Consider the following 25,807-nt stretch of genomic DNA (forward strand, 5'->3'; position numbering starts at 1 on the left):
GATAATAGGCAGTGGTAGACTATGAGAAGGAACTCAAACAAGGTAAACCTTTGATTGTCCTAGCTTGCTTTACTTGGGGAAGTTTCTGCGTCATAGTGCAAGGAGGTGGAACCCATACAGAACCTGGAGATCTCACTGCATAGACGAGATAGAGATCAGAGTCTTAGGAGGCCACAGAGAAAAAGTAGTTACACAAAGACAGAGGACAGAGCCCCAGAGATCTGCAGAAGGGTCCCCTTAAGATTTTGGGATTGAATATTGATCTGTGCATGTGTGTGAAGAAACTACCCGAGATTGGAGAAAGAACAACCAAAAAGAAGTATGCAAAGAAATCATTCAAAATAACAAGCTTGGGAACAGTTCATGCTCCTGAACCAGCCAGAATAGACCATGTAATACACAAGGCATAGAGAAGAGGCCTCAAAACTCTGTCCTCTCGGTGATAGGTCCAAATTAGCCCTAGACTAAAGGTTGCTGTGGATTGCCCCAATAAATGCTTGAATGCAGACCTTGAAAGCAATCCAACTGACTTCAGGTAACTTAATTGATCTCCAGAACAAAATCCAACATTGTTCAAAAAAGCAAAAAAATCCAGTGCACCAAAAAGTAAGATTCACAGTGTCAGCATCCAATCAAAATTACAAAATATATATATATATATAAAAAGGGGGGGGGCGGGAAAATGTAAGTCGTAACTAAAAAGTCAGTCAACAGAAACAAACCTAAAATGACTGAGCTGGAGGAATTAACAAAGGATGTTATATAGCTATTACAAAAAATATTACAAATGCCACATATGTCCAAGAAAGTAAAAGAAAACAAAAACATGAGATAGAAGTAGAATATCTTTACAAAAAGAGAGAAACCCATATAGAATTTCTTAGAGATGAAAAATCACAGTATCTGAGGTACTTCAGAAGAAAAAATCAGCAACTTTGATGATATGACAATAGAAACTATCCAAAATGAGACATGGAGAAAAACCAAAAACAGAGCAACAGATATGTGGGACAGTATGAAATAATCTTCATTTGCAGATATGATCTTATGTGTAGAAAATCCCCAAGGCAATCTACAAAAAAAGCTGGTATAACTAAAAGGCAAGCTTATTAGCAAGATTATAGGCTACAAAGTCAATGTGAAAAGTTAATTGGATTTTTATATACTAGCAACACATACTTGGAGATTGAGATTTACAAAACTGTACCTTTTGTAGTAACATCAAAAATATGAAATACTTAAGGATAACTTTAATAAAATATATGTAAGACTTATATAATGAAAACTATAAAACATGAAAAGAAATTAATAAGGGCCTTAAATAAATTGAGAGATACATTATGTTCTTTGATCATTATTGTTTAAAGACTGGCTTTCCCAAATTGAGCTGCAAATTTAATGCAATTCCAATAAAAATTCCACCAGCCATTCTTATGGAAATTGACAAGGGGATTCTGATAGTTACATAGAAATGCAAGAGATCTAGTAGAATCAAAACTGTTTTTTTTTTTTAAGACTAATGTTGGAAGATTTAAACTAAGGCTATAGTATTCAGGACAGTGTGGTGCTGGTGTTAAGTATAGAAATATAAATCAATAGAATATAGATCCACATATATTGTTTGACAAAGGTGCCAAGGTAATTCAGTGGAAAAGGATAGTGTTTTCAACAAATATGCTCTAACAGTTGAATATCCATCACCTGTGGAGCTTACAATAACAAATAGCAGACTTCCACTGCTGGCCAAGGTAGAGCAACAGTAATCAGATTTGCCCTACCTAAAAGTTAGGAATAAATCCAGGAAAAATTTTATGTATGGTAAAGTAAAGGTACAAAGCTAATGTTCATGTACTTTCTACCCTTTACACAAAAATTCACTTGAAATGTATTATAGACCTAATGTAAAACCTAAACTATACAACTTCTGGAGAAAAATACAGGAGAAAATCTTTGTGTCCTGGGATTAGGAAAAAAAAAATGTATAGAGTGTATAAAAACATGAAGCTTAAAAGAAAAAATTGACAGACTGAATTTCATTAAACTTTTCTTCTTCAAAGACACTGTAAAGAAAATGACAAGGCAAGCATAGATTAGGAAGAATTTTCGCTAAATTACTCAGTAAGGAGGCAGACAACTTGAGAAAAAAAAATTTGGACACACTTCACCCGTTAGGTCCATGAATTGCAAATAAGCACATGAGAAGATGCTTAACATTATTAGTCACTAGGGAAATGCAAATTAAAGCTACAGTGAACCAAACTAAATACCGCTACATACCCTCTACAATGGCTGCAGTTAGAAACACTGGCAATACCAAGTGTTGGAGAAAGTGTGGTGAAACTGTAGCTCTTAAGCACTGCTAGTAAGAGTGCAGCATGTTTCAGCTACTTTGAGAAACAGTTGGCAGTTTATGAAGTTAGACCTACACCTGCAAGCTGGTCTGTCAGTTCCTTCCTATTTACTTAAGAGGAGTGAAGATCTATGTTCACACAAAGACTTGAACTCAGATGTTCATAACTGCTTTATTCGTAATAGCTAAAACCTAGAAACAACCCATATATCTTTCAACTAGTGAATGGATAAACTACTTGTGAGATATCCATCCATTCAGTGGAATACTGTTCAGCAATGAAAAGAAACAGACTTACTGATACAAGCAACAACATGGATGGATTTCACACAATTATACTAATGAGAGAATCTAGACACTAAAGACTCATACTTCATGATTCCATTTAAATGAAATCTGGATCAGTAGTTTCCATGGTGAGGAAAATTACATAGGAGCAAAAGGAAACCTTGGGGTGATGGGCATGTTCTATATGATTGTGGTGGTGGTTATATATTTGTCATATATACAAGTGCATATATTTGGCAAAACTTATTTGTTGTATTTTGTGTCTGAATTAAACCTTAATAAAGCTGTTTTTAAGAAAAACAAATGAGCCCAAGGCACTACACTAGGGTGTGGCTTTGGGCATTGACATTTTACAAACTCCCTACCTAATTTTAACACTGTCCTAGTTAAGGGATGACAGTTTTCAGCTCTGAAGAACCAGCTCAGTTATTCCTTGAGAACGGCCAATGAAAGATTTTGCTTTCTAAAAATGTACTCCTCGGTGAACGTGTAAAACTCTGGAGAAATTTTAAGAGAGGAAAATTAGTTGTTTTCAGTCCAAGTAACCCTTTAAAGTTTAAAAGAATATGCCTGAATTGTTCCCAAAGATATTTTTCAAAGTTTGATTTAGCTGATAATTTCAGATCTTTTAAAACATGAAAATCAGTTAAGCTCTTTCTTACTCTTTCTGGCAAAACAAAAATAACCAACCATGCTTAGCTTGTGGTTGCTTTTTTTGTTTGAGTGTGCATCAATGTTAAGGCTACTGTCTAATGACTCATTTTGTCGTCTTAGACCTTAGGGCCTGGTTCTCAACCCTGCCAGCATTTTAGAGTCATCTAGGCAGCATTTAATATGTCTGCACCTCCAGACCTATGAAATCAGAATCCATGGGCACAGAACCCAGGCACCAGAATTTTTTAGAGTTCTTCCAGGGTCGAGAACCACTGTCATAGGAGGTGGTTTATCTTAACCCTTGATTACTGCCCTTACCTGCCAAATGGAGATAATGTGTATATGTAAGTATCTTGATTTAACTTGGGTAAAGAACAGATGTTTTCTTTATTTTTTTTTTAAGGTTTATTTGTTTTTAGAGAGAGAGAGAGCATGTGCATGTGTGCAAGCAGGGGATGGGCAGAGAGAGGGAGAGAGAATCCCAGGCAGGCTTCCCCCCTCTCAGCACAGAGCTCAAAACGGGGCTCAATCCCACGACCCTCAGGAAATCATGACCTGAGCTGAAATCAAGAGTCAAACTTGGACTGAGGCACCCAGATGCCCTAAGAACAGATATTTTCATGTATTTATTATGTGCCTGACATAATGCAAGACTTATTACATTAGTAAGGCAGTTAATCTCCCCATTTTGCAAACTAGGAAATTGAGGTTCAAAAATTATTTATATAACAGAAAATGTGTTTCAGAAAAGACAGTATATCATAATAGCTATAAATGATAATAAAAGAAGCTAACATTTATATAGATAATGGTTACTTATAAACAAGGCCCTAGGCTACATATTGTATGTGCATTGTTTCATTTAATATGACAATATTACGTTGTTTTGAGGTGTTAGCACTATTGTAATTCCCATTATACATTTGAGTAAAAAGAAGCTTAGGAAAGTTAAGTATGTTCTGTAAATTTGTAAGTGCTAGAGCTGGGATTTGAACTAGGTGGTATAAACCTAGAGCCCTCATTCATTCATTCATTCATTGATTTTAGAGAGAGAGAGTGGGGGAGAAGGGCAGAAGGAAAATCTTAAGCAGGCTCCATGCTGAGCATGACCTCAGCCAAAATCAAAGAGTCAGAAATCAGGAGTGCCTAGGTAGCTTAGTTGGTTGAGCATCTGGCTCTTGATTTTGGCGTAGGTCATGATCTCACAGTTTTGTGAGTTCAAGCCCCACGTCGGGGTCTGCACTGACAGTGTGGAACCTGCTTTGGATTCTCCCTCTCTCTCTGCCCCTCCCCTGCTCATACCTTCTAAATAAATGAACTTAAAAAAAAATAAGAGTTTGACACCCAACCAACTGAGCCACCAGGTGCTCCGAGAGCCTACATTCTTAACCACTGTCCTTAGCTTGATCTCAAACCTGGGATTGAGTTTTAGCTATACTATTTAATAGTGTTAAATTCTTCCTGGCAAACTTCAACCTGTTTGTCAGTGTCCTATTTTCTATTCCTTCCTTCTAACAAGCCATCTGTTCTTGTGTTCTTGTAACTTCTTGTTAGAAGTATAAACAGTGTATGGTAATTTATCAGATAATATTTCTGTCCTCACAAGACTATGACAGTCGCTTGTCTTGTTCATCTTTGTATCTCTAGAAATTAGCACGGATGCTCCATTAACAATTGTCAAAAAGTGAATAGTGCCATTAATTCTATCTGGGGATTCCAGAAGGCTGCTCAGAGAACATGGCTTTGTGGTGTGTCTCAGGCAAAGAAGAAAGATAGAAAGGGCCATCCAGGCAGAGGGAATCCTCTTGAGTGAAAGGGCAAGGTGGTTTGGGATATGGTGAGTAGTGTCACATGCAACATGGTTGGGTGGCACAGAGAGGGTGGGGTAGGAGTGTAGGAAGAGAAGTACGTTGTAATTAGCGGTGGGAAGCCTTGAAATACCACCAGCCTGAGGTGTTTGCATTTTTTTTCTTTTAAAAAAATTTAATGGTGGAGGGAAATTGTGTAAGATTTTTAAGCAGCTTAATAATTTCCCATGAAAGTTATATTTTAACTTTTTTTGGAAAAAAGATAATCTGAGATAAGAAAACCAGGTATTTATACCTCCCTAAGCAAGATTAGGGCGAGGCAGTGGTGCTGAAAATCTTGTTTACATAAATAAGTAGATGCAAATGGAAGTATTTTTATGTGGCACTGTCACTCATTTTTTAAACTCCTTCAGAGTTTATGTACCAAAAATCAAGTAATGTTCTGTCTTTAAAAATTATGTTTGTGATCATGTGTCAGCTGATAACTCCAGTATAGTATTTTTTAAATTTTATTAAAAGCAAAGGAAGGGGAACAACTTGCAAGCAGGTTGGGTTAATCAGTGGAGTAATTCCTTTTTAATACCACACCAGATTCTTGAATTGTCCTTTTGGTACCCAGAGATGTTTTGTACTTTAAGGTGGTCCACAACTGTACTTCTGTGAAGTAGGAGAAAGATAAATAGGAAATGAGAATTTTTATGACTGATGTCTGGTTGAAGGTATCATTTCTAGCAGATCAGATTTAGGAAGCAGTTTTTTTTTAAATTCTAGTATAGTTGACATACAGTATTAGCTTTAGGTGTAAGGAAGCAGTATGCTTTGAGAATCTAGAAAGTGTCTCTATAAAATTATCTGTCACTCATACTGTTTAGAAAATCTTCAGGTACAGGGGCGCCTGGGTGGCTCAGTTGGTTAAGCGTCCGACTTCAGCCAGGTCACGATCTCGCGGTCCGTGAGTTCGAGCCCCGCATCGGGCTCTGGGCTGATTGCTCAGAGCCTGGAGCCTGCTGCCGATTCTGTGTCTCCCTCTCTCGCTGCCCCTCCCCCGTTCATGCTCTGTCTCTCTCTGTCCCAAAAATAAACGTTTAAAAAAAAAAATTAGAAAATCTTCAGGTACAGCCAGCGATATGTGTGTGTGTGTATGTTTAATGTTTATTTTTGAAGGAAAGAGGGACAGAGCACGAGCAAGGGAGGGGCAGAGAGAGAGAGGAAGACACAGAATCCAAAATGGGCTCCAGGCTCTGAACTGTCAGCGCAGAGCCTGACACGGGGCTCAAACTCACAAACCACGAGATCATGACCTGAGCTGAAGTTGGTTGCTTCACTGACTGAACCACCCAGGCACCCCAGTGATATGTGTATTTTTAAAGACTGCTGCCCTAAGTAGGGCAGTGACTGTCATGATGGAGAAAAGTATTTGGATTTGAGAGACATAGGAGGTAGAATTAACAGGACTTGGGGGATATTCTCCTGCTAATTACTTGCAGTGGGTTTGCATTTCCAGAAGCATCAAGAATGTTATCAACTCAAAAAAACCACAAAAAACAAAAACAAAAAACTAACACAACCTAGGTTGACGAAGTACTAAGTACTCTACATATCTTACATTCTCTTACATTTAATTAAACTTCTGTTGCATTTGTGTTTAGGTGTTTGGTTATATATTGAGAAATCCACACTATAAACTCTTCCTAGACTGGGGCGCCTGGGTGACTCAGGCATGAGTCCGAGCAGTCCCACTCTTTCTGCCCCTCCTTCTGTTTCTGCCCCTCCCTTTCTGCCCCTCCCTGCTCGCCATTCTCTCTCTCTCAAAAAAATAAACTTTAAAAAAAAAAAATTAGGTTCCTCTTAGAGTCCTCCAAAGTATTTTCTGGCATCTGTAATAGATTACTATAATGGCAAATATTCAGAGATTAAGAAAGCCATTTAAATTTTACTAAAGCAGCCCAGAAACAAAAATTAGGGTAAGTTGCATTACATCCTAAGTCCCTGTTGTAGTTTTGTTTTTGTATGTGAAGATTAAGGTTGTATGAAAAACTAATAGTCAGTATATACTTATCAGAATGATGGCCAGATGGAGACTGGAGTTCTGAGTGGTATAATGAAGATGCAGAGGATCTTTTTATAAAAAAGATAAATCTTTACATGGAGTTGAGCAAGTTACAGGGTATCCCAATTTAACTCTAACTTACTGAATTTCCTACAAGTTATATGTGTGAACAATGGGAATCTACTATATATATTCTTTCAAAACACATGCTGCCTTAAGCCAATATAAATTCTAGGGAGTTTGAGAAAGGAGAAGTAAATCTGCTATTCCCTTATTCTCTCTCAATTTCTCACTTGCCTTTTATGGTGCATCTCACTGCACTAGTATAATTCTCATGTTTAAAGATTTACACAATATGGTGCTTCAATACAAGCTCAACTGAAGTAGCAGCCATCTTTCCCGATTCTGGGATTGTGCATCTTTCTTCAATGAGGTATTTGTCCATAGGCTCTTGAAGGTAAGTTTGACTAAATGTGATTTTTTTTCTTTTCTTTTCTTTCTTTTTTTTTTTTGCCATTTATGCTGTTTTGAACCTAACCTCTCCAAGATGGGATTCCACTGTATATAAACTGGGTATTAGGAAACAAATTTTTTAGTCTGTGTTTAGAAAGTTACTGTTTGAAGTGCTGCAGAAGTTGGGAAAGGATGGATATTATTCATTTATTTGTCTTTCTAGGAATATTATTCTTTTCACATCCTATTTTTTTTTCCCTCTAGTTGTGGCAATTTATGATTATACAAAAGACAAGGAAGATGAGCTGTCCTTTCAGGAAGGAGCCATTATTTATGTCATCAAGAAGAATGATGATGGTTGGTATGAGGGAGTTATGAATGGAGTGACTGGGCTCTTTCCCGGGAATTATGTTGAGTCTATCATGCATTATTCTGAGTAAAGCTCAGCAGGGCTATGCTTCCCTGAATAGTCAGGTCTTCCCAGATTATCAAAAGGCCCTGGGGCTTCCCCTCCAGTGAAATGAAGGAAAGATACAAAGGACACAAACTACTTATGTTTTTTTGGTTTATTCCCCAGTATTAAAAAAGCAAGCTGAATCTGAACAAATGGGTCTTTCTGCCATTATTTGTACTATGCTGACCTGTTTGGATTAAAGTAAAGTGACCATTTCTAAATATATCAGAGGTATAATAGCATAACTCTGTAAAACAAATCAGGTTAAGACTGATTCAGAAAAAATCTGGGATTTTTCTCAGGAATACTGTACACCCTTGGGATTTCTCCTCCTGCAGAATCTGTGGCATTGGATGCTCTTCAGTGCCTGTGCTAAAGGGTCAGCCTTGTGGTCTCGCGCCGTACCCGCACCCCACACTTTCTTCCACTTGTATGAGGAGAAGTGAACTAGTATTTAAATACCATACTTAACCATTTTTATAATTGTTTCGATGACTTATTTCCTCTTAACACTGTAAATTCTGCATTCTCTCAGCACTTTGAGTGCACCAGATGAGTTAACGCTGCTGACTTGCATCCCTTCATGTTTTTCAGTTTGTAGATTGAGGATGATGAAATGAGTCCCCAAACATTCTGAGGGTGGTTAACAATCGCTGGCTTGATTTTAATGTGCTGCTGCTGCATGAGACTGCATTGCCACTAATGGCTTGTGTACCCAGATGTGTGAAGTGTGGTGGCCCGGATCGTATACTGAAGTAGGCGCGTGAAGCTAGATGTGAGGTCCTGAGGTTCTGAAGAGATTGAACTGTAGAAACGTTCTGCTCAATAGGCATCCTAAACCCTTGCCTTAGGCATTCTTTCCAGGAGTAGAATCTTGGAGGTCAGACCAATTATTTCTTTACTTCTTTCACTATTTAGAAAAAATTCTTTTTTGGAAAATAGCAGCTACTTTCAAGTCTCTTAACAGTCACTGGGAACAAAAGTCTTGCTACCGTCCTCTCTGTTGTTAATGGCCAGTGTTAGCTGCTGCTGAGTAGTTTACTCAATTCTAGGAAAGGGAAATACTCTCCCAGTTTTGTGTGACTGGCTTTAGTAGCTTCTGTTGGTGAGAATTTGAACCTTGTACCTCAGACTAAGAATCGTGGGATGAGAGGTGTAAGGCCAAATACTTATCTAATTACATTGCTAAAAATTAATGTAATGTTGAGAGAAACAATAACAAGTATTTCTGTCTGTCTGTACAAGTTATAGCTTCAAATGCAGTGGAGTTTGTAAGGCAGGTGGATTTACTCATCTTCTTTAATCAGTATAAAAAATAGTGGAAACGTCCAGGAGGGCTTGCTGCTCAGCAGGTGGAAGCTGCGGCGATGACCCAGCTCACAGACCCAACAGTGCTGTGGGTTTGTCCCAGTCCCAGGGACTTGGCCAGAAGAGCCTTTTGCCAGGTCATTTTCCGGTGCTGGGTGAAAGGGGAGAGGCAATAGCTGCATTTACTTCAAGTGAAGGCCTTTAACAGGATAGTAGAGGTCGAGAAATTTGAAAAATGAACAAGTGTGCACTAGTGTGTGAGGGAATTCGGTGTAAGCAAAAGTTAATATTCTGCTTACAAATCTGAGCACAGAACTTCATCCCCATTTAACTGAGACCCAGATATAGAGTTCCCTTATCAAGACTTTTCGTTTTAAAGTTGTAGGGGTTTTCCTCCTACACACTGCAGGTTAGCTGTTTGCTTTTAGATTTCTTCAACACTTTGAATTTAGTGTTCATTAACTTGCCTCTGCTCCATGCTTTTGTTAGGTCATCTTGACATTCTTTACTCCCTGTTTTCCTTCAAAGTAATGGCCCTGAAGTGTCGTCTGAGCCTTCGGGTTCATTATGGACCTGGATAGATTAAACTTTTCTTAGTGTTGGTGTATAACTAGGAAACCTGTTTTGAAATTAGATGTTCCAGTTTTTACTTAAATAGCTTTGTGCTGAGAAAGCTTAGTGGATTTTTAAGGCAAGGAGGTATTTTGAAATCCAGTATAGTTCTCACAGCTCACACCCACAGAAGCAGAGAAGATAATTGTGCAAAACAGTTGGTGGTAGTCCGCTTGCCTGTTGGACCCCTTCTGGATTGTGGGGTGCAGAAGACACTGATGAAGTCCTTCATACTGAAGACCTGCAGCAGAGGGGGATCCATGGGTCAGCTTTTTCTTTATTATTTAGTACTAATCTGTGTGATTGTTTTAAAAAAACCTGTTGGATTTTCGGCATATTTTAAATTTTTGTACAGTTTGGAATTCTCTATATTGTCTTGGAAGGATGCTATGTAATGATGATAGGCCAGGCCTACACTAATTGGAGACTTTTAATGTATGTAATATTTCATAGATTGCATGCTATTAATAGTCTGTGAAGGTAGTATTTCTTGATTTATCGTAAGTTTCCCCCATTTATCTTTTTATAAACTACAAGATGGTAGTAGGAATTCCAAATGAATACAGAAATCTTACAGGATACATAATATTGTGGCAAAGATGATCCAAGTCTAAAATGTGACTAGTAAGCAACCATTCTGACAGGATAGAGGGAATCTAATGGGAGAGGGGATTTTTTTCCTCCTCAAGTGCTTTTTTTTTCCATTTAAAAAAAAAAAAAGTGACTTAAGCACCCCACACCCCACCCGTTGCTTTTGGTACTACTATTTAAAAGGCCATGGGGAAATTAATGAAAATACACTTTCTTGTTGACCTTATGACCAGGGCAATAAATTTAAAAACCAAAATCTAGCCCTGAGAGATTCAGCCTGTATTGGGAGTAAATATGAGTCTTTTGAGATGTCTTGATCAGTATTTTCCATTCTTTTGGCTAGTTGCCTTCTATCTCCCTCAGGGGCACCTGCTGTTCCCATCTTAGGGTTGGCAAGGGCCTGCTACTTTTGCTGTATTCCTAAAAGTCACTAGGTGGGACATTCTTTTCCCTCCCTTTCTTTCCCCCTCCTGCTGCTGTTTATTACCCAGCTAGAGAGAAGGTTTTGTGCATCTTTACAGTGATGTCTGTGATGCAGGTGTGCTCCTTAGCTGTCTTATGTTGATTACTGATGATTACTTAAAAGATTTTTCTGCTGGAGAGGCATCAAAATGATGGTAGTTTGCTTTTATCCTTTTGTGTTCATTTTCTTTTAGCAGGTACTTTTCTGCATTAAGAACTGTTCCTTTATTTTTATTACCTTTTCTCCTTGGTGGAGAGAGCATGACATGTTCTGAAGGCCACCTTGCCCTCTGAAAAGGGTTTGATGGAGGAATTGGCAGGTGACTGCCAAGTCTTCAAAAAGAAGGGATCTGAATCACTTCCCATCTGTTCACTTCTGAACGTCTTTGGCCAGGAACTCCTGACTGGTGTGAAGGTGATGATTTCCCTCACATGATTTACTTAGGATCATAGAATTTTAGAGCTAGAGGATAAAAAATTTTAGTTCATTTTCCATTTTAACTGAGGAGGTTAGACGTTTCGTTTCAGATAACAGCTAGTTAACAGTGGTAGAGTTCCTGACTCAACGCCTGGTACTCTTTCTACAACTGTCTTAATTGAATGTGCTATGTTTCTTTAAAAACTGAGTTCTACTTGATGTCTTCAGGAAGATACTTGAAAAGATATGCTGTTTCGATAAATACCATCAGTATTCAAATTGTTTAAAGGCGTGTACTAAGTGCAACCTTAATTAGTGAAAATAATCATTTTAACCCTCTACTACACTCAGTACTATGTAGCAAAAATAGGTTCTATTATTTCAACACTGGCAGGAGCACAGCAAAAAGCCTTATTGAGAGAGCCTTATAAGACAGTTCTTAAATGGAGGCATTGTGCTCATAACCTGAAGTTTACTTTATGCTGATCTTTGTTCCTATTTCTTAAGAATTTCATAATTCTTAAAATTGATAATAGGGCCTAGCTATGTATAAATGATCCTTGCTAAATATCTTGAGGTTTTTTGTAAAAAACACAAAAAGCTTATTTTCACATTAAAATGGTAATGTCTTTTGCAACTTCAGAATTCTATGGAAAAGCAGTTTTTCATACTTTGTGTCCATGCATCTTTCTTCTTAAAATGGTTTACAAAAAAGAATGTAAACACTTGTGATCTGGCCAGTTGTATTTTTAAGCTCCTGCAGAGAGGGTTGGTGTTCTGAGTTGAGTAGAAATCATGCAGGAAAACTTGAGGGAGCAGTCTGTTGCCAGTAATGTTTTTTGTGTGTGCCATTAAGCCACCTCCAGATGAGTGGGGGAACATTGACTTCTTAATTTCAAAAATTGTATTTGAAATTGTTGCTGTGTACTAAGAACTTGACCTAAATAAAATTCTACAAAGTCCAAATGTCTTGTGAATGTATTTATGCAAGTAACCAAAGAGGTTAAGTACTAAGGTGAGTAAGCTGAAGTGTATCCTTCCGTGTTGCTCTAAATTGTTTTCTGATCACTTGCCCCCAAATACAATTCTATTAATATAAAAAGAGGAGCTTTTTTTTTTTTTTTTTTTTTGCCTTGGTTTGGCAAACACACAGTGTACATACCTTGACATGGCGACATGGCAGGCCAACACATAAGGGTGATAGCAAAGCTTTAAAATAAAAAAGGTTGTACTTTAAGAAGAAAAATCTTAAAATTTATTATCACTACTTAATTGCTAATGTATTCAGTAGCCAAAGCTTTCTCATCTGTCAGTAAAAACTAAAGGTTAACGAGTTGAATGTGTTTAATTTGTTCTTACCGCACAGCCTATTTATGGGTACCACCAACATGAACAGCGAAACCAAGTTCTTAATGATGTCAATCCACAAACAGTCAAGTCCCCATGTTTAAATGAAATCTATGTATTCTTTTTATTAAGAATTGGGTAAGCTGACATAATGAAAACACATAACTGAAAACAAATTTACACTGACTGTATGACTACTGTCCTAAGCCATTACAATATTTCACCGACAGTAACTGGTAGGAGTAATTTGGAAAATAACTTAATCCAGCAGAACAAAAAAAAACATCGTCAGTAGTACTGAATATATCTCTCTCATATATATATATATATCTCTATATATATCTATATATAGGTTTGCACAATCAGGGAGCAAGGCACATAATGAAATGAGAGCGTACATTTAAGCAGAAGAAAATAGCAACAAAGCTGAAAGAAAAACTGTAACTTCACCTTTACCGAGCTGTGCATAATCATAATGGTTTGAAAAATGTCCTCTTATCAGGTACTTTATAATGCAGTTCTTTTTGCCGCCTTTTTCATGCTTTAAAAAACTATATTCCTACACTGTATCTATTTATTTATAACAAAGCTCCCACAGCCTGGATGTCAGTGTAAGCCTTGACTCCATTTTTTAAAGAAATGGGAAAACGAGCAATCCCAGTTAAATATAATGTGCAATTTTCCTTTGAAACAGTAAACAATGATTTTTACAATATTTAGCACAAGCTAATGATACCGTAATTGTACATTTCTATAAAAGGAGTTCACTAGTGGCTAATGATAAAATTAAGCAAAATCATTTGAAACATTCCAGTTAATGCTTATTTTCGAGGAGGGATTATTTACAAGTAGAGAAAAAATATATAGGAAGTAGGAATCATGAAAAGTGGCAGTTTTTGGTATAGGTTACAATAAATCTAACAATGGACAGTTCCCAAAATGCAAAGACTTTAAGTGCTGCAAGCATGTTCTGCCTAAGAAGAGGTTGAGGCTTCAACAATGATGAGCTTGGTATTAATAGCCATCCGTGATCAATGTGGTCACTTCTGAACTTAGCTACCTTTTAATACGCAGTACTTGCCATCACCCTGACTTGACTTACTTCTCTAAATGTCTTTGGTAGAAAGTGGCCACTCTTCAGCTAGATGAAGCCATCTCTTGTGAGACAGACATTTTTTCTATTTCTGCACAAACTACAAATACTCATCTTCCTTCTCTTTCATTAGCACCTCAAAGTTTGCTTGTTGGATTTTTTTTTTTAAATGCTATTCCTCCAAAAGAGTTCAAGGCACTGGGGATTATAGCAGATAGTGTCTTCTCTTCAACAAACAAAGAGCAGATGAATTGGAGATGTTTTCCCTTATGTGTTTCTCAAGTATATTCTTTTTATTTAGCAAATTTACTCTACAGCTATATTTCAGGTTTCTTTTACATACAGACCTTCTGAGGGCACAATAAGAACAGAGCACTTGTTTAGTTGGAGAGACAGCCTGGTAAAGGTATAGAGATGTTCTTCTACTGAAATGTTTAAAGGAAAATAAATCTTAAAAAATTGTGGGATATTGTATTGCATTTCTCTGTACATCAAATCTCAACTTGTGAGTGATCACATATTCCTACAGGGTTCGGGATAACCCACTTTATATAAATAAGTGATGTCAATGAAACAAGACTCGAAGTGCCAAAAGATACTTGCAACCTGAAAGGGAGTTTTAGGACTAGACATCCTCTCATCAAGTGTGTAAGTCCAAATTATTATACCTACTTTACTTAAAGTAATTACCCCTGTAATCAAACAGGGCCATAGAGGTTTAATTGGTCTAAACTTGAATAAAATGTGAGACATTCTATCAGTTATAATTTATTAGCTCTGAAGGTATATGAAAAAGCTTGTTAACATGAAACTAGGGAAAAAAGGTGACAAAGGGTTCTGTTGGTGGCTTGATAGTCAAATACAACCAATCCATACCATTACCTGACACTTTTTTTCCAGGCTATTTTATAACCTTACATCCCTGACACAAGGTGATAAGCAGCTGTATTCCCCCAGAACAGCTGCTTCTCAAACTCTAACTGGATGCACAGCTCCTATTAAATTTTGATCTCAGAGTTGTCACTCCACTGGAATTACTTATTCACAACCTCCCAATTTTGTTTAAACTTTGTTGATAAACTCAGCATTGTTTTTAGTGGCAAGTAAACTTACACAGAGAGAGGACTTCGAGGAAAGTTCACAGCCCTTAGCAGAGTATGCCATTGGTGGGCGGGAGCACCTTGATTTTAGAGGACTGTAAAACACCATCACATCTACATTACTTTGAAATTTTCTCATGAAAATCATTTTCCTGTAATTTTGAAACGTCATCTTTCTCATCTTAAAAAGTCCCCAAAATTAAAAACAAATTTACAGTTAAATGAGTACCTATGAAAACCTTAAGAATACTTAAGAAAAAATTACAGCAGCTAAAGAAATAATGTATTTGAGTAGTAAAAGCCCAGCTGAATAAAACTGCAATACAGAATAGTCTAGCATTTGTATTATTACAAAAACCTAGTGTAAGTTGTTTTATCAACAGAATAGGCTCTGCCACCTTTCCAAGTTGGTGCCAAAACTTTAAGCCCAGGGTGGTCTAATTCTGAAATTATCTGTGGTAGAAGTTAAGGGGGTCACTAATTAACTGAGTCACTGGCTGAAATAGGCACCTGTTTGCACTGCCCTCAGCAGCACGATGAGCTCATCCATGCTGTTCATTTTTCAGCACAGCCAAGTCTCAGCTGTCCAGATTTTCTTCTCTGACCAGATGCAGCTATGTGGGATTGGAAGAGCTGCTGAGCAGAAGGCAGTGGAAGAAGGCACAGTATTAGTGTCCTTTGGCAGCAGGTGTTCTCCACGAACACACCAGAGAAAAGTTACGAGAATGGAGTAGTGTCAAAAAACCAAACCAAAACAAAAAAGCCCACAGAACTACATCCCAACAAAAATCCAAATTTAAAAACACTCCACTAGGGAGTCAAACACTAGAAGTACAATCTAACTTTTTTTTTTTTTTTTTTTTTTTTTTTATTCAGCGTTTCACAAAAAACAAATGGGAAAGTTGATTAATAGCCTTCTCTGTCTTTGGAGATAGGTAAAAGAAAACAGCCTATTGTAGACTAGCCATTGGACTGGGGAAAGAATGACAGAGTTCTTCCTCTGGCCCTGCTCTCTTCTCCGTGCCATGAGCATCCTAAAGGATGGCTGCTCTTTCAGGAAAGTGATATGCTGGAAGCTTCAGTTCAAGATGACTATCAGGCAAGAAGGCCTAAGGAATCCTACAATGACTAAACAGCGGCTGTACCTTAGGGCTCAAATCATGGGTGAAGGAAGACTGAGGGCACATTATTGTCCCCCTCCCCCCCAAGCAAAGCTGAAGTCCACCTATATACACATATACGTATACGTATACATATATATAAAGGTCACCATCACAACAAAAACCCTAGTGATGAATATGCCACTGGATTCATAATAACTTTACCCCACAAATAAGGGTGATCCTTAGAATATAAAGCTGCAGGCAGAACACAATGGGAAATTCCTTCTCTCGTGAGTTACAGTGGAGCGTGGCAATCTGTATTCAACCATTACCCAAACTGCTGTGCATGTTAAATTAATTAACGCAGATGTGTTAAAAGTCGCTTTAAAAGCCTAAGGATATCAAGCACACAGAACTTTGAGAACAAATGAAAAAGTCCAAAGTACCTTTTAAAGAAGCAGGGCTTTAAAAAATGCACAAAGGTACACATTGCTCAGTAAGCACATGAATATGCAGACCGATACCCTGGGGCCATGGCAATGGTGAGGTGCCACTTCACATCCTCTATGGTGCCATACTTTTCTGGAGGTGGCTTTATAGGAATATCTTGTGTATACAGTACAACTTTTGCTTATTTTTGAATTATTTACTATCTCTGCCCCACTGCTATGGCATCACTTTTTCCTTATGGGACAATCCTTATTTTGCACTGGTAATCCGTATTCACAACAGGTAGAGACTTTCATTTACAAGATGTGCTCATTTATCACTGCTGGGATGGCTAGTTTTTATTGTGTAAGAGCAGCTCTGAGGTTGCATTTTATTTGTAATGGTCACTTTATCATCATAAACTGATGAGACAGTACATAGTTCACATACCAAGGAAAATTCACAGGACCAAAAAAAAAATTTGCCTAAGTATAATGTGAAGCATACAGGATTGTAGGGTGTGATGAGAGTGACAATTCTGTGTTATACCAAATTGCACATGCATATCATGTATTGTCACTTTGGACTACACTACTCCATCAGAACACCTGGTTAACCTGGACAAATCTCCACAACCAAGCTATGGCAAGCAAGAATCCTAGTGCACTCCAGTAGCTGAGGATGAAATTGTCAAAAAGCTCATTTATATTTTTCCCTCCCTGTAGGACAGTCCCATGCTTAAACGAAGTACAACCTGATTAATGATACCTGCACAGGGGCCAGTTTTGTTCTTTCCTAATCACCCATCCTAGAGCAACACACAAAAAATACGCATTTCAGAAGGTAACTTTGTTTTTTGTAATGATGCACTATTTCGGACATGGGATGTGTATACTTGATATAGCAATTGTCTACAGATACCTACTATCAACGTCTACCTAAAGCACACACTACAACTGGTGGGACGGAGCATTCCAGGGGTACTGTGTCAGACATTCTCTCACAACAAATCAAAGCAAGGATCATGAAGCCAAGCTTGATGAGGCTCCGCAAAGCTTATGAAAAAGATTCCAACGGTACAAAAAGAACTACCCGGGATTATAGTACTAAATTATCCATGTATTGTAGGTGAAGAGCTTACCTGTGACAGAACACATCCTAGATACGGGTGGGATCATGGCAGCAATACTGCAACTAGAATGGTTTGGTTACATCATATATTTACTGCCTATGCACGAGCACGAACAGATATGGTGTCTGTGAAAACTTCCCCATACTGCACTATTTCTCCATCCGTGATGCTGACAGAGTTTCCTGATTTAAAGTGCCCCTTCATGTACAGTCATGAAGTGTCAGTCAAGCAGTTCGAACTTCAGCCAAATGGGGAAAAAACAAACACAAAAGCCCCATTGGTACACCAAACATTCTGTTGTCTTCTCAAATTGAGACACCACATAATACATCTATTCCTTAAGATATAATACACAACGTGCACAGACAGGCTGTGCATGGACACTTATAAAATGCCTTCTAAATAAGTCATTATAAGTTTTTGGTCCAATCCACATGATAGATAATAGAAATCATAAGGGACAGGACACAATCCCCTTCCAGGCCTCTTCCACCCAAGATACACAAACCCATTTTCAGATTAGGAGAGAAAAGGAATAAATAGATTCACTCTCAGCCATATATATACATATACACATACATATATGTATACATATATATACATATACATACACACACTATATGTGTATAGCTATGTGTGTCCACGCAAATGTACACACACATAGAGCTGGATACTACCTGAATAACAACATCATACTAGGAGGCTCTGAACACCAGAATTCATAGGTGATCAGGTGAGCTGATTGTAGAACTGATTACAGACACCATGAAAATAAAGTCCTATGGTAGCTACTACCAGTCTCTTGAGAGCTTGGTATTCTGGTCTCTCTTGGGGGGAGCGGGAGGGGGTCCTCTCCGCAACGTTGCATAGCCCGATATATGACTCCCCCCGTAACCAGCTTTTTGTTGATCAGAAAGCAGTTCAGGGGGGGGCGGGGGCAATGCCATATCATCCATGGTGGCTGTGGGTTCTGCTCTGGACATGCGGGAGGAGGAGAGTGAGCCATGCCGGGTGATGGACTTCCGTTGCAGTGTCCTGTTGAGGTCAGCTAGGAATCCAGGCTGGACACTAAGGCTGGATTTGGGAGAGGTGGGCACTTGTGGCACAACTGTGGCCATTGTTGGCTGCTCAGAGATCTCTGCTTGAGTGAGGCGGGTGCTGTCATTCCGTTTGGGTCGTGTGGGGGGAGGGGCCTTCTTCACGGATGTTTTGGACCATGGCTGGGGTTGAGGATTGACAACTGCGACTTTTGGAGAGGTGTTTCCCGAGAATACTGCCGGAATCTCTATGGGGGGCAGAGGAAGCTCTATTTCAGGTGGAGGAGGTGGAAAGTCAGAATCAGATGGAGGAGAAGGAAATTCTACCACGGAGTCTTTTCCACGTCCACTCAGAACGGATGCTTTTGCTGATACACATCCTTGTTGGAGAACTCCGGGAAGGTTAACTCCAGAAAGATTCAGTTTTCCAGGTTTGGGGGGTGCTGCCGGAGGGGGGCTCTCTTTGCTGGGAGACCCTGACGGTTCTGCTGGCGATGCGAACTTGCTCACTAGACTGTCTACGGAGGGTCTTTTGGGCTCAGGGTGCTCTGCGCTACCGCTGGACTTAATGCTGGAGTTTCGCTGTGGGGTTGGGGGAGGTTTCTTTGCCCCGGGGCTGGACGTCTTACTGGTCTTTTTGCCAGGAGATCCACTTTTGTCGGAGGCGGAGGCTGGAGAAGCTGTGGGTGTGGCTGGCAGTGGTGGCGGGGCTGAGGCCAGCGGTGGTGGTGGTGGTGGTGGTGGTGGTGGTGGTGGTGGAGGAAACACCAGGCTGCTCTCAGGTGGAGGAGGAGGGAAATCCGGAGAAGGGACAGGGATGGAGCTGGGCTGCCACTTAGGTTTTGCTTTTACAGCAGGAGGGGACTGAGGGGCCACATTTGCTGTGGGGGGCTTTAAGGGCTGTGACTCCACGTGAGGAGGGGTTGGGGGGGGTGGAAACTGGCTGGCTATCTGCTTCACTACCGAGGGCACCGAGGGCACCGGAGATAGTGGGGAGGGAGGTGGTTTTACACAGAAGCTCTGCTGCTTGGGTAACGTGGGTGGCGGAATAGGGCCAGGAGGAGCAGGGGGAGAGGGTGGAATGTGGGAAACAGGAAAAGCTGGCTGCTTTTTTGCGGGGGGAGCTGGAGGAGCAGGTGTAGGTGGCACAGCTTGTGTCATGACAGGTGGCACGGTCTTGGTGCCAGTCGGTGGGGGCACAGTCACAAGGGGTTTGGGAGGTGCCTGGGGAGGGAGGGGTGCAGGGGCAGGAGGGGCAGGTGGTGGTGTGGGAGGAGCCACTTGAGTGGCATGCTGCACGTGATGAATCTTCAGCGGGGGAGGGGGAGGGGGAGGGCTGAACTGTGGGAGGCATGGGGTGCAGGGCACCGGTTTTAGCTGGGCCATAGCTGAGCCCGGGGTGGGGGGTGGGGGCGGAGGAGGGGGTGGGGGAACCACTCCATTGGGGGGCACCAGGATCTGAGGTTTTCCTGACTGTGGGGTGGAAGCCAGAGACTGTATCACTGAGGGTGGTGGAGGCTTGAATAGGGCTCCTGAGTGCTGAGAAGCGTTCTGCAGCCTGGTTATTGTGCTGTACTTGACAAACATCGTGGCTGCTGAGCCTGCAGAAGGTGCAGACTGGCTGGGCAGGGGAGGGGGAGGTGGGGGGGGGAGGGGGTGGGGGTGGGGGTGGTGGTGGGGGTGGGGGCGGCAGAGGTGGGGAAGGCTGTGAGGCGGTGTAGGGGGTGATCAGCTTGGGCTGTGGGGATAAAGGGGGCATAAGTGAAGTGTAGGGTCGATTCAGAGACTCCATTCTGGCCTAAAAGGAGTATAAAAGGGGTGGTGGGATGGGAGAGAGAAAACACAACAAACACAACAGTTACAGAGGTAAGCTTTGCGTAAAACTAAACAGCAAGGAATCTGGGACATGCAAGAAAGGACTCAGCAGTGGGACATCACAAAGGCGAAAATGAGACTCCCTGGGCAGCAAGGCACAGCATTTGATCACCCAGCAATACTCTCAAACGGCAAGACTGCCTAACAATCTAGGAAAAAGGTCCTGCTGCAAAAGCTGTTGACGGGTGACGGGCGGCCTGATTTCTGAGCCCTGACTTTCTCACACCTGCCCTGAATGGGCACCCCCGTGGGTGGACCTCCGAGCACAGACCCCACCCGGACTGTGGCAAGTGGAGATGTGATGGGTCGAGTTCACCTTTCAGTCTGTGGCTGCATCCACATCAAGCAGATGCCATAACTGGGTTCAGGAGTGCTGGTGGAGGGCCTCCTGAGGAATGAGGATGGCTTTTTGATGCTAGCAAGCAGACACGTGAGAATATGAGAATGTTCAGCAGGCGTGCACAGTCACACAGGAATGAATGAGCTTGACACACACACTCGTGTTCGTGTGAGACATTTGCATCCAACATGCACAGAAGTCCAGCAATGCAGGTAAAGGGGGGGGCATTCTTTACATTTGTGTTACTGGAAAATACATAAAGAAATGCTTCATAAACATTACAGCAAAAGATCATTAAAATACCATCACAGAAAAAGCCAGGAGAAAATGAGAGGAAACCTTTGAAAACTAGAGTAAAGAAGATATATCAAGAAATGGGAATGAGAGTTTGCCAACAACCTGCTGACCAGCCCATCTGGGCATCTCTGGCATTGCCTGAATTACCACATTTGGTCATCCATTTCACAGAGCCAACTCACACAAGAATGTGGTTCAAGTACTTTTGAAAAGAGTGAAAGAAGGACCCTTGGTTTATTAAGTTTGGGTACATCTTTTAGGTTCTTTGAACAAACTGTGAAGATCCAATATAAATCATTTGTTTCCAAATTATGAATGACATCTAATTAGCGTCAAAAATGCTTAGGTTAGTAGACTAGAAGGCTGAATTCTAATGCCCATTAGGACACTCACATGTTTCTTTAAAAACTGCACAAAATAAAAGCATTAGTCTGGGAGATTTGGTTACAGGAGTCACCCAGGTTAATGTGTTTCCGAAGAACAGTCCCTGACCTTAACTTGACCCTGTCTTGGCTGCTGCAGGGGTGCAGACCTTAGCTGTGCTGGCCTTCTCATTTGGCACCTGAGGCTGAGGTAACAGAAGAAACACAGGGGTGGGGGGTCAAGACAAACAGACTAGCACCCCTACATAGCAGGGTGCACGCTCATGAAACTACTAAGGCGAACTATGCTGCTTCATCACACAGCATTTGGACCTTTGTTTTCCTTGGCCTTTCATTTCAAATGCACATGGAGAACACCATTAAAAATTTAGTAAGGGAGAAGACTTTTCTTTAGATACCTGAATTGTATAAATCTGCTTTTCTACATATATAAAATTATTAGTACCAGATAGGGCTGTTCCACCCAAATTGATTAAGTGGGGAAAGGTAGACCATAATTTCTTAAAAGTATGAACCCCTGATACGGGAGTTAAACAAACTGGCAGTGTTTTGAGAATTTAGGTCATTAGAACCAATTCTCAAATATTTATTTCTAAGACAAAGTGTTCCATCCCCACACTACCACTAATGCCTCTAAGAGCCTACTACTAAGAGCCTACTAATGCCTCTTCCTGAGGGCCAGTTTATCAACCACATAAATAAATAACTGGATAAATTAAGGGAAAATATCTGTTTAATTCACATTGGTGAATACACTTGTGTAAAGTGATTCAGACCAAAACAACAACAACAACAACAACAAGAAAAATCACAATGATTATTGGGTAAAAACACAACAGTCAGGCCAGGTGTGCCACTGGTCCTTCGGTGATGGTGTGGGCTCCTGCCTGCTCAGAGGGCAAGGACAGCTGGGATGCAACACTGCCCACAGAACTTCACAGGTAGTGTGATATGATGTCTTCTACTGAGGCTAAAGAACCTCTGTATTTCTGAATAGTCTTGCAATAATCATACTCGTCCTTCAGTGTCACTGAAAAAACTACCATACAAAGCTCAGGGATCCAAAATTTTAAGGGGATTCATCTGAATTTAGTCTTCCACATATACTAAAATTTGAGAGAATTCATCAATGTGCAGAGAAATGCCAAAAAAGCGTAAAGGAAAAGACGACAAAGGAGTGAGTCTAAATAAATTAAATTAATAACAAATAATGCACCATAAGCAGCTTCTCTGGAACAAAATTAGGGCACTGGCACTAAATGGCGTTACTCCATCCAAACTGATTAAGGGTGAAAAAGAAGAAATTGTTATTTCTTAAAAATGTGAGCCACTGATAAAGTCGTTAAACTGCTAGTTTGAGATCTTAGGGCATTAGAGTCAAGTGACAGATACTCATTTTTGAGGAGAAGTCAAAGAAAGAATACTGAAATAGGGCCCAGAGAGTCCTAACCAAGGAATAAAAGAGCAACAAACTAAACCCATGAAACGTCAGATTTCTTCCTATCAGTGAACACAAGTGTGTTACCTACCTTGCTGGACTCTTCTAATTGAGTGCCCCGTTTCCAGGCTTCAGAGAAGATGGAGCTCACAATGCTCTGGGAGCGGACATGTCCTGCTGGCTGAGTGTCAGACACTCCACTGTCAGACTGGTTCGAATGGTTTGACTGAGACTCTTTAAAAGAGATTTTCAAAAATAGGATCAAATAAGTCATTGTTGTGACAATGTGAATGTGCACACTTAGCTCTTTTACACAAGACAAGATGCTATGCCACAGCGCAACAAGTTACTTTTCAAACTCATTTCATATAAACACTGTCTGGACCTTCCACTAGAAAATTTTTATCTTAGGGCTAGTAGGAAATCTTGATTCTTTTTAAATAGTTCACCATGACAGGCTGACCGTTACAATGAAAGGTTCGTGTAACATTACTGGTATCCTGAAAACTTGTAAGAACTCCTAGCAATTAAGAGAATCAGTAAACTACCAATAGAGGAGTTGAATTTTTTTTCCAATCACATCTTCATTACACCAAGACTCAATCTTTGTATACACCCCTGCTTCAGACCATCCTAGAGAGTTCTCACAACTTCAGATCATACATGAAGTCTACTTCCTTTTTTGCCTGCAGCGACTAGTACTTAGGAACTACACCTGTGTGAGAAGTGTTTTCTAGGGATTCAGGTATTGGTACCACAAGGCAGCTAGCCACACTGCAGCCTGGCCTCCTGGTAAGGCAAGAACACCTCTTCGAGGGAGCTGGGTATGGTGAAGGGTACACTGCAATCTGACATCCAGGGAACTGGGGAGATTAAGTCACTGGACCCCAAGCCAGGCAAGATAACCATGCAGAAGGAAGCACCTAGCTCAATGATGGAGATTCAGGTGTTAAAGCAGTCCCATCCAATACTTGGTGAAGGGGGGGTTATTATCAGATTGCTTTATTAATCAAGTCCAGCCAAGGTAGCCAAAGAAGTACACAGATAACAGCCACAAACTCCTATGGATAAAGTCAGGACATATCCTCAAGGCAAAAATATAAGCTATGAGATAAAACCTACTCTGTTTTCTTCTTTCTCCACCATCTAATTGCTGAGTGTTTTTTAAGCTTTTAATTTTAATTCCAGTATATTAACATACAGTGTTAGTTTTAGGTGTCCAGTATAGTGATTCAACAATTCTACCCATTACTGAGTGCTCACCATGGTAAGTGTACTCTGTAATCCCCATCACCTATCTCCCCCATCCCCCGCTCCCCCACCCCTCCTCTCTGGTAACCAGCAGGTTTGTTCTCTATAGTTAAGAGTCTGTTTCTTAGTTTGAGTCTCTTTTTTCCTGTTCGTTTGTTTTGTCTCTTAAATTCCACATGAGTGAAATCATATGGTATTTGTCTTTCTCTGGCTTATTTCGCTTAGCCTAATGTTCTCATGCTGCATCCTTGTTCTTCCAAACGGCAAGATTTCATTTTTTATGACCAAATAATATTCCATTATGTGTGCGTGTGTGCTTGTGTATGCCACATCTTCTTTATCCATTCATCTATCAACGGACTTTTGGGCTGCTTCCACCGTTTGGTTATTGTAAATAATGCTGCCATAAATATAGGGGTGCATATATCCTTTTGAACTAGTGTTTTTGTATTCTTTGGGTAAATATCCAGTAGTGTGATTCCTGGTTCTATTTTTAATTTTTTGAGGAACTTCCATACTGTTTTCCACAGTGGATGCACCAATTTGCATTCCCACCAACAATGCACAAGTGTTCCTTTTTCCTCCATAACTTCACCAACACTTGTTTCTTGTGTAATTGCTGAATGTTTTTTAAAAAGTTGCAACTTCACTAGCGTATGTCCCTATTTAACTGCTATTCAGGACAACAGCCTGTAAGATAAGAGGCTGGAATATGTGAATCCTTGAGCTCTCTTCAGCATGAATGCACATGATTTTGCAATTTATATTTACAAGGCTGCATAATATTTAACACACTGTATAAGAAGGGATGATTCTGGACTAGGAAAAGGCACCACACCATGTCATAAAATGTGTGGAAGAACCTGCATTAATGCTATATAAATTTAAAAAATATATATTATGGCGTCTGTTTTCTCAATCTTTCCCTGAATTTCTTTTTCTAAAATCTTATTTGTGACATATTCTTACCTTGTCTTTCTCAATCCATTGTCTCAAAAGTGTCTTCCCTTTTTAATAAACATTTTTACAAGAGTTTTAGATTTATAGAAGAGTTGCAAAGCTAACAGAGTTCCTGCACACCTAGCACCCAATTTACCTCCTTATTAAGTTGCTACATTACCCTGGTACATTTGCCACAATAAAGGAACCAACAAGGATACGTCACTGTTAACTAAACTCCACAAGCTTTTTTTGGACTTCACTTACAGTTAGTTGTCATGTCTCCTATGACAGTTTCTCAGACTTCCTTTGTTTTTGATGACTTTGACAGTTTTGAGGAGTAACAGGTCACGTATTTTAGAGAATGTCTCTCAATTATTATTTTGTCTGATGTTTTTCTCTTGATTAGATTCAGTTATGAAATTTGGGGAAGAAGACCAAGAGAGGCAAAGTGCCAATTTCATCACATTATGTAAAGGGTACATGCTATCAACAGGACATATTACTGAAGACACTGACCTTGACAACTTGGCTGAGCTAATTTTTGTCAGGTTTCTGCACTGTACAGTTACTCCCCTTCCCCCACACCTAACCA

The 25,807-nt window shown here is 40.1% G+C and overlaps 2 protein-coding genes across 51 annotated transcripts in view; one reads left to right on the plus strand and one right to left on the minus strand.

Moving 5' to 3' along the window:
* ABI2 (abl interactor 2) overlaps positions 1-12,409 on the plus strand; it is a 125,349-nt gene extending 112,940 nt beyond the window's left edge. For 40 of the 50 annotated variants that reach the window (XM_043577557.1, XM_043577539.1, XM_043577542.1 and 37 more), the window contains one exon: positions 7,868-12,409. In XM_043577557.1, the coding sequence (XP_043433492.1) occupies positions 7,868-8,043 (176 nt within the window). In that variant the 3' untranslated portion in view covers positions 8,044-12,409. The remainder of the gene's footprint in view (positions 1-7,867) is intronic. The other 10 variants (XM_043577586.1, XM_043577587.1, XM_043577588.1 and 7 more) reach the window with 2 other exon arrangements.
* Positions 12,410-12,894: 485 nt separating this feature from the next.
* RAPH1 (Ras association (RalGDS/AF-6) and pleckstrin homology domains 1) overlaps positions 12,895-25,807 on the minus strand; it is a 103,893-nt gene continuing 90,980 nt past the window's right edge. Inside the window, 3 exon segments of the mRNA XM_043577538.1 lie at positions 12,895-20,339; positions 20,341-20,487; positions 23,114-23,256. Coding sequence (XP_043433473.1) covers positions 18,444-20,339; positions 20,341-20,487; positions 23,114-23,256 — 2,186 coding nt within the window. The 3' untranslated portion in view covers positions 12,895-18,443.

The sequence above is a fragment of the Prionailurus bengalensis genome, chromosome C1 (genome assembly GCF_016509475.1).
Source record: "Prionailurus bengalensis isolate Pbe53 chromosome C1, Fcat_Pben_1.1_paternal_pri, whole genome shotgun sequence".
In the NCBI taxonomy this organism is placed as follows: domain Eukaryota; kingdom Metazoa; phylum Chordata; class Mammalia; order Carnivora; family Felidae; genus Prionailurus; species Prionailurus bengalensis.